Source organism: Cebus imitator, unplaced genomic scaffold, assembly GCF_001604975.1.
Source record: "Cebus imitator isolate Cc_AM_T3 unplaced genomic scaffold, Cebus_imitator-1.0 Scaffold85, whole genome shotgun sequence".
NCBI classification, from domain to species: domain Eukaryota; kingdom Metazoa; phylum Chordata; class Mammalia; order Primates; family Cebidae; genus Cebus; species Cebus imitator.
This window is the reverse complement of record NW_016107400.1, coordinates 5,725,429-5,734,662: the sequence shown is the minus strand read 5'-3', so window position 1 is coordinate 5,734,662 and position 9,234 is coordinate 5,725,429. Positions and strand designations below refer to the sequence as shown.

At 48.0% G+C, this 9,234-nt stretch overlaps 1 protein-coding gene across 1 annotated transcript in view; it reads left to right on the top strand.

The window, feature by feature from the left end:
* Positions 1–389: 389 nt before the first annotated feature.
* USP31 (ubiquitin specific peptidase 31) overlaps positions 390–9,234 on the top strand; it is a 77,855-nt gene continuing 69,010 nt past the window's right edge. The window contains exon 1 of the mRNA XM_017534386.2: positions 390–1,148. Coding sequence (XP_017389875.1) covers positions 525–1,148 — 624 coding nt within the window. The 5' untranslated portion in view covers positions 390–524. The remainder of the gene's footprint in view (positions 1,149–9,234) is intronic.

The window sequence follows — 9,234 nt, the reverse complement described above, 5'->3', positions numbered from 1 at the left end:
CTATGTCCACCAGCTCTTGCACGGTCTGGTAACTGACAGCATCCTGATTCCTGCATGTTCCCGCCTCTGCCATCCGATCAGCAAAGACGGAGACCCACCCCTGGGATCCACCACCCAGCGCGAGCCCAGCCTTTTCCTCCAAGCCTGGACCGCGCCCACACTAGACATGGCCTCCCTCGGGCTTCACGCAGCAGGACCGCACCCGCAGCCTCCAGACTTCGCGTCCGGCTGGAGAGGCAGCTAACTTCCCACAGTGAACATGGCGGCAGAGGCGGCTTCAGCGCGGGGCGGGCGGCGCCAGGAGGCGCGTCACGTGAGCGGCCCAGCTGGGCGGACCGCGCGCGCGCCCGCTCGCCCCGCCGGCCGCCGCTCGCTGGCTGGCTCGGCGGCGCTCTGAGGTGTGTGGGGCTTACATCCCCAGGGCCCGGTGAGGCGCGGCGCGGCGCGGCGGGATGCGGCGGCGGCCGTGGCGGGGCCGCGGGCCGGGCGGGCGGGTGCGGTAATGAGTGTCAGCGGCCGCCGCCATGTCCAAGGTAACGGCGCCCGGGCCCGGGCCGCCGGCGGCGGCAGGCGGGAAGGAGAAGCGCTCCTTCAGCAAGCGGCTGTTCCGGAGCGGCCGCGCTGGCGGCGGCAGCGCCGGGGGCCCCGGGGCGCCCGGGCCGGCCGCGCCCTCCTCGCCTTCCTCGGCGCGCTCGGTGGGCAGCTTCATGAGCCGCGTCCTGAAGACGCTGTCCACGCTCTCGCACCTTAGCTCCGAGGGCGCCGCCCCGGACCGCGGCGGCCTCCGCAGCTGCTTCCCGCCGGGGCCAGCCGCCGCGCCCACGCCGCCGCCGTGCCCGCCGCCGCCTGCCTCTCCTGCGCCGCCCGCCTGCGCCGCCGAGCCGGTGCCCGGCGTGGCGGGACTCCGCAACCACGGCAACACGTGCTTCATGAACGCCACGCTGCAGTGCCTCAGCAACACCGAGCTCTTCGCCGAGTACCTGGCACTGGGCCAGTACCGGGCGGGGCGGCCGGAGCCCTCGTCTGACCCCGAGCAGCCTGCGGGCCGCGGCGCGCAGGGCCAGGGCGAGGTCACCGAGCAACTGGCGCACCTGGTGCGGGCCCTCTGGACCCTGGAGTACACCCCGCAGCACAGCCGCGACTTCAAGGTGAGCCGGCGCACCGCCGCGCCCCGAGGCGGGGCCTGCACCCCAAGTCCCTGGGGCACCAGCCCGCCCAGGTCTTCCTTCCCTCGGTTTGTCTTGGTTAGGCAGGCTTCTGCATTGGTTGCTCAGAGAGGTCAGAGCAATCTACCAGTGACTATAAGGAGATAGATTCATTCATTCATTCATTCATTCATTCATTCATTCATTCATTCCACATGTATTTATTGAGAGCTTACTACATACGCGGCCGTACCCTGTGATAATAGGCAATGGGAGTGATGTTGCAATGAACAAGACTATCTGCCTTCATGGAACTTGAATTTTTGTGGGGTGGGAGTGTTGATCGTGGGTTCAGATCCTGGTTCTGCCGCTTACTAGCAGTGTGACCTCGGGCAAGTTAAGCTGCCTCTCTGTGGTTACTGTTGCTTCACCTGGGACCTGTTTCATAAGGTGGTTGTGAGCTGCAAACAAGTTGATATATTAGGTCGAATACTGTGGAATTACCCATATTTCACTGTTTTTGATTTACAGATTGGCACTTCTATAGGGTTTAACCTGATAAGCAAATATTCAGTATCATGTGTATTTCCTGTTATGCTGTTATTATTTTTGTTATTAAACACTTCAAGAAGTTAACGAGATGGTATCAGATAGTGGTTTGAAGAAAGAAAAACCTGCTGTTGTGATTGATGTGTGGACAGGCGACTTTTTATTTTTATTTTATTTTTAGAGACAGGATCTTGCTCTGTTGCCGACTCTGGAGTGCAGTGGTGTGATCATAGCTCACTGCAGCCCCAAACTCCTGGGCTCAAGCGTATCTCCCGCCTCAGCCTCCTGAGTATTTAATAGCTGGGACTACAGACACACCACCACACCTGGCTGTTTTTCATTTTTAAAAAACTTTTGTAGAGACGGGGGTTTTGCTGTGTTGCCCAGGCTGGTCTTGAACTCCTGGCCTCGAGCCACCCTCCCCACCTTGGCCTCCCAAAGTGCTGGGATTACAGGGGTGACCCATACTTCCTGGGGGATATGTATGGCCCTTGGCCAAGCCCTCATTTGCTCTCTGCTGGTGGGGCTGCAAGTGTAGTGAGAGGGTGAGATTCGAGATCCGAGTGGTGGGCTGGGGCCGGATGGTATGGGACCATTTAGGATGCACTAAGAAATTGGTCGCTTACTCTAAGCAGAAGGGGAAAATGATGTGAGATAGTGTAAGGGATACTTTTAGGTGGGACATGGATATGGTATTAAACAGCATGAAGTCACACAGGGAGAAAGTTAATTCCTTTTCTTTTTCCTATCCTTATGCCGAGGAGAAAGTCTCAGCTTGATGTTAGCCTGTTTTTAACATCTCTTGTTCACCCTCCACCCCTTTTGTTTTTTAAACAAAGAGAGAACAGGCTTCAAGTCTAGAGGCCTTGGCAGGCACACACAGTAGCTAGAATTGAATAAGATTATGTTTTTATAGGGTTTCCATTTGTCTTCAATTCATGGCAAAGGGTACTGGCTTCCCATTAGTGCTATAAAGCTTCTTTATAACATACATTTATTTAAGTAAAAGGAGATGATTCTGTTAAAATACAAAAAGGTGACCTAGCTGAGGATCTGCACTTAGTTAAGGTCCTGCTTTCTTGCTGACAAACTACATGGCCAGTGTGCATCTCTCCCCATTTAATACTTTTTACTTTATGCTACTCAATGCTGTTTTTCTTGGAAAAAAATTGTTGCTGTTTGATCTTGGCAATTTGAATGGAAATATTTGTCTGAGATAGGGACTGGGAAAAAATGAGATCTAGTTCAGAGATCTCAAAATTATTATTTTTGAGATGGAGTCTCGCTCTGTGGCCCAGGCTGGAGGGCGGTGACCTGATCTCAGCTCACTGCAACCTCCGCTTCCCAGGTTCAAGCTATTCTCCTGTCTCAGCCTTCTGAGTAGGTGGGACTACAGGTGCCCGCCACCACGCCCAGCGAATTTTTGTATTTTAGTAGAGACGGGATTTCACTGTATTGGTCAGGCTGTTCTTGAACTCCTGACTTCAGGTGATCCACCTGTCTCAGCCTCCCAAAGTGCTGGGATTACAGGCAGGAGCCACTGTGCCCAGCTGAAATTACTAAGTAGAGGAGAATGATCAGGAGAACTGGCTAGTGTGGGTCCCCACCCCACCACCACCCTGTCCTGCCCCTCTTTGTAAACTTTGCAAGGTCAGAGCCTAGTATTTAAGTTTGGTTTTCTCCTCTTTTCCAAAATGTGAAAATCAATTTCTAACAGCATCTTTGTATGTGAATATTTCCATTGCTTTTTGAGTTTGTGCTCACTTTTTTATCCATTAAGCTTTGAGCAGAAATGGGTCAATAATTCTAGAAGTACAGAGGCTGATTTATAGGCTTGCTTTGGCAGACATGAACAGATTCTTAGAGGCCTGGCTTTTTAAAAAATGTAATCTCCTGAACCTTTAGTAGGTTTCACTCAGCATTCATTCATTCACTTCCCATTTATTGAAGCCTTACTTAATCAGTTAGGAATGCCTTCAGCCCAAGAAAAAAAATCCTGATAGTGCCTTAAGGAGTAAAAACATTGCAATTGGCAATTCACACACACAGTGATTCTGGAGGTGGGTGGTTCTTTGGTTTGATGGGCCCAACAAAGATACAGATTTCTGTATTTCCATCCCGTTGCTTTTTTGGCTATCATTGGCTTTTTGTTCTTATGTTTTTTGCCTCATTGTTGTCCAGTGATGGCAGCCCCAGCACCCAGCATTCTACCCAGGAAGGCAGGAAGTCATTAGGGAAATAAAAATTCTTCCAGAAGCTCCCTCAGCAAGCTTCTGCTGACATCTCATTGACTATAACCCTGTCAGTTGCCTGTCCTAGAGGCTGGAGGGTGGGTATATGGGTTTTCCTGTCTTCATAGAGGAGATGGGTAAAGAAGGGGTTTACCTCCCAGGCAGCTATGAAGAGAGCTGAGTCTAGTGGGATCTGGGAAGTTCCCTGAGACAGCGCTTCTCACGCTTCAGTGTGCACATGATTCACCTGGGGGTTTTGCTACAAAGCAAATTGAGATTCAGTAGAGCTGGAGTGGTACCCGAGATTCTGCATTTCTAACAAGCTCCCTGGCGATGCCGGTGCTTTTGGCCCAATGACCATCCTGTGAATAGCAGGCACCAAGGAACGAGGAAAGCATCACAGAAAAGGTGGCTCCTGAGCTGTGTTCTGAAAGATGAATAAAAATCTGCGGGGCAAGGAAGAGGTGGAGTGGCATGAAAGGGCGTGTGGTTTGGGGAATAGGCATTTAGTGGCTGGCTGCGCCATAGAGAGCAGTGGGGGTGCAGGAAGCCTGGGAGAAGCGTGTTGGAAATACACTGTGAAGCGTTTTGTGAGCTATGCTTGTTTGGATTCATCCTCTGCAAGTTGAGAATCCAGAGTTGATTTTTCAGCAAGGAAGTGGTATAATTCGATTTTTTCCCTTTTTCTTCTCCCTGTTAGGTAACTGTGGAAGACTGATTACTTTTTAAGAAATGTTTCATTGTAGCCAAATTTGACAGGTATTATTTTGAGTATAAAGAAAGTTGAACACCAAGGCAGGACACAGTGGCTCATGCCTGTAATCCCAGCACTTTGGGAGGCCAAGGTGGGTGGATCACTTGAGGCCAAGAATTTGAGACCAGCCTGGACAACATGGTGAAACCCCCTCTCTACTAAAAAAATTTAAAAATTAGCTGAGTGTGGTGGCACACACCTGTAATCCCAGCTACTCCAGAGGCTGAGGCACGAGAATCGCCTGAACCCAGGAAGGTGAAGGTTGCAGTGAGTCAGGATCACGCCACTTCATTCCATCCTGGGCAACAGAACAAGACTCTGCCAAAAAAAAAAGAAAGAAAGAAAGAAAGAAAAAAATTAAAAGAAAGAAAGTTAAACACCAGAAGTTGGATGTGAGGCATACCTCACTGCTCACTGTTTTTCGCTTGCTTGGAGCAGACATTGTTATTTCGCTCGGATATTCATCACTTTCAGATCGCTCACATCCAGCCTTAGAATCCAGCTCAGTTCTGGGCTCCAGGCAGCCACCACCAGTTGGTTGAAGTTGGCAGAGGAGTTGAGATGGTTTGTCTTGAGGTTAGAAAAGCACTAGGTCTTTGAATGTGCTTTTGTTATCTTAAAACGTTAAGTTACTAACGATTTTCTTTGTAAGTTTTTCAATTAGAATTCTTTCTTCCTTTCTAACCACATTGGTTTGAGTTTTAGGAGCTTGCCAATAGACAGTTTTTGGTTTTGGACGGGCTAGATGGTTGTTAAAGTTGGGTTTTCATTTCCCAGGATGAAATGAGTTGACTAGCTCAACCTTGATATGCTTTAAAAAACGTCTCTAGCCACTACCTTTGTCCTTTCTCTTTCTACACAGATTTTTTTTTTTCCTACTCTTAGAGCACTGGTTTTTAGCACAGGCACTTTTGCCTGTCCTCACCCCACCCTGCTCTCACCCCCCAGGACATTTGTCAATGCCTGGAGCCATACTTGGTTGTCACAACTGGGATCAGGGTGCTACTGGCATGTGGTGGGTAGATTCCAGGGATGCCGCTAAATGTCACAGAGTGTGCAGGACAGCCCTCCTTAATAAAGGATTTTTCAGCCCAAAGTGTCAATAGTGCTGAGGCTGCGAAACTATTGGAGGAATGTTTGGAGACTCAGCACAAGTTTCCTTTGCTTCTCCAGCCTTTAAAATGGTTACCTTGCTTACCCCCGCCTTTGTCTTCCACTGTCTATGAGTGTGTGTGTGTGTATGTGTTTGCAGCAGTGTTAGGGTAGAGCTTAGACTTCGTTGGCAGGACCCTTGTATCACTTTCTTGGTAAAATAGTGGGAATAAATAAATCACTTTGAATATATGATATGTTGTTTTAAAGGGAAATCAGCGTATTGCTTTCATAGGAGCATGGGTGCCCCAGATTCTTAGAAATACTTTCTGAGTTTTAGTACTCAGAGCCCTTTTGCAATAAGTAAAAAGATGAATGGTCATCTTTCAAGCAAGAAAGATAGATTTTTATGGCAGCAATTTTTAAATTGTGCTGGCGAAGAACAGCTAGAACAGAGTGATCTATTAATAAAAGGATTGTGGGAACTCCTTCCAAACTTGCAGTGAAACAAATAGTAATTGATGAATAGAATTCTCTCTCCCATATTTTTTTTCTTGAACTTCGATGCCTTGTGGTGCTTTTTTATTAGTGAGAATTCCCAAGTTACAAAAGGAATAAACATGTGTAAGAGACTAATGGTGAACAACCTGACAATCGGAGGCCCACACTTGCTGAGTTTCCCAGCCTGCTTTTCCCTGCACTCATGCTGGGGGCTCTGGCGCTATGTTGCAAAACCATGATACACAGTTTTTTTCTGGTTTGTGTCAAGTTCTTTAGTATACTGATATTTCAGTGTTTTCCACAAAGCACGCTGACTTCAGGGTGTCCCTTGAGGAAAAAAATGAAATTGTGTAGGTCACATTTAGCTTTGTGACAGAATATAAAATAGTACATCCCTTCCTGGTCAATTCTCTGGTCCGTCAAACGCTGTCACTTGAGTTTAGCAAAGCTGCAAATCTCAGGGAGAAAGATTATGGAATCATGAAGTTTTAGACTTGGAAGGAGACTCAGATGTGGAATGAGTACCCCCTAGCCTTTCAGGATGAGGGAACTGAGCTCACCTGCTGGCTAGAGGTTGAGGGGGCAGAACCAGAGTTCTGATTTCCACTGACTGTCAACTCTGTGTACCCCTGCGCTGCTGGTGCACACACTGGGTCCTGGGCCTGGAGTGGCCTTACCAGTACAAGCACTGAGACGGCAGGTCTCAACATAACACACACACCAGCAGAGGGGACGTGCTGAAACGTGTAACATTTTTTTCCTCTGAGACTGTGGTGTTGAATTGGAGTGAAAATAAGGTCATCTGCAGCTAGCTTCACGTTTGTGCCATTGCTCCTCAGGCTTAGGTGTTTTTGGAAGTCTTTCTTAAAACGCAGTCCTTTCAGACTGTTTCAACACATATGTCAACACGTGTGGATCTCTCTCCAGTAAGCTTTGAGCTGTTTGCCACATCTTACCAAGTTTGGTGAAAGGGAAGTGTAAGAATTACAATAAATTTTCCAAGAGGACTAACTGAGGAAGAAAAATACACGAAATAGTGATAGAACTCCATATTTGCAGACTTAAATCACATTCGCTGCATAGTTATTGTGTGTACAGGGGTTAGTTTAGGTGAGGAGCTGGGAATAGAGGATTAAGTACAAAGGTTATAGGACTAGGTTCTTGCTCTCAGCCCTCAGAGAACTTAGCTTCTTATGGGGAAGCTGTTTTAAGTTGTCCTGATGAGGAAAGTTCACTGGGAGCTCAGAGGGGGTGAGATCATTGTATATGAAAGTGTAAGTAGAAAGATTCATTTATTCATCCTTTTATTTGTTGTCAGCAATTAAGCGTTTACAAATTTGAGTTTCTAACTTCATGTCACATATTGTACAAGTCATTTGTTATATAGTGGTAAACAAAGTATATGATAATGTTAAGAAAAATTGCAAAAGGCATGTGGTCCCTTCCTTCATGGAACTTTTATTGCCACAGAGGAGGCAGATATTATTCAGTAAACACTGGTAAATATGAAATTAAAAATTACAGTAGGCCAGACATGGTGGCGTGCACCTGTAATCCTAGCACTTTGGGAGGTCGAGGCAAGCAGATCGCTTGAGCCCAGGAGTTCAAGACTAGCCTGGGCAACTGGCGAAACCCTGCCCTTACAAAAAAAAAATTAGCTGGGCCTGGTGGCACACACCTGTGGTTCCAGCTACTTTGGAGGCTGAGGTGGGAAGACCACCTGAGCCCAAGAGGTCCAGGCTGTAGTGAGCTGAGATTGCGCCACTGCCCTCTGGCCTCGGCAACAGAGTGACACCCTGTGTCAAAAAAAAATTATTGTGTAAGTGCTAAAGAGGATTAGATAAGGTATGTGGGAAGGAATGATGGGTGTGACCAGGCAGGAGGAATAAAATGCAGAAGCCTCTGTAGTTGGAAAGAGCTGAGGGTACACTTAAAAGTCTGGCAAATCTTGTTTGCAGCTAGAGAGCCAGGAGGAGAGTAGGATGGAGGAGCTAGAAAGAGGGGTAGGGGCCAGGTAGGCAGAGGCTGAGTCTGCCTTGTGTAGCTGTAGAGCCTTGTAGACCAAGGTAAGGGGTTTAGATTTTATTCTAAGAGAGTTGGAGGCTGTTATAGGCTTTCAACAGAGTCCTGGTAGGTAGGATCTTATGAAAATGTGAAATGGTCATTCTGGGCACTGAATGGTGGGTAGAATGGAGGCAGAGACCAGTTAGGAGGCTTTTGTGATGGAATGGGTAAAATGGATGTTGGAGGGAGTTCGAGAAGTGGATGGATTTGAGATATGTCTGGAGGTAGACTCTTGACAGGACTTGCTAGTGGATTGATTTGGGGCAAGACACTGGGTCAGAGGACACTGAGGAGAGCATCAAGAATAACTCCCAACTGTTTTCCTGGGCAACTGGGTGATTGCTGGGGCTGTATACTTATCTGAGGAGAAGCAGTTTTGGGAGAGTCAGCAGTTCAGATTCAGATTTGTTAAATAGTACACTTATAAGATGTCAAGTAGGCAGCTGGGTAAGGGAGTCAGAAGATAAGATCAACATTTTGGAGTCATCACCAGTAGATGGTATTTAAAACCAGGGGATACAGACTTTGAATGGGATTTGAAGATAATTGAAACTTTGCTAGTTAAGGCAAAGAGAGATGACATTCTAGGTTGCTAGGGAAATATTCTGAGCGGAGGCATAGATATAGCATGGTCTGGGGACAGAGAGCCTTGATTTGGAGCAGAGATTCTCGGCCTTGGCACTGTGGCTGTTTTGGGCTGGATAATTCTTTGTTATTGGGGGCTGTCCTGGCACTGTAGGATGTTTAGCAGAATCCCTGGCCTTTAACCACTAGATGTGGTTGTACTCCTCCCCATTCCAAGTCATGGCAATTAAAACGGTCTCCAGATACCAAATGTCCCTGGGCAGCAAAATTGAGAACCACTGATTTGGAATGAAGGGGACAGAAATTTAGATGA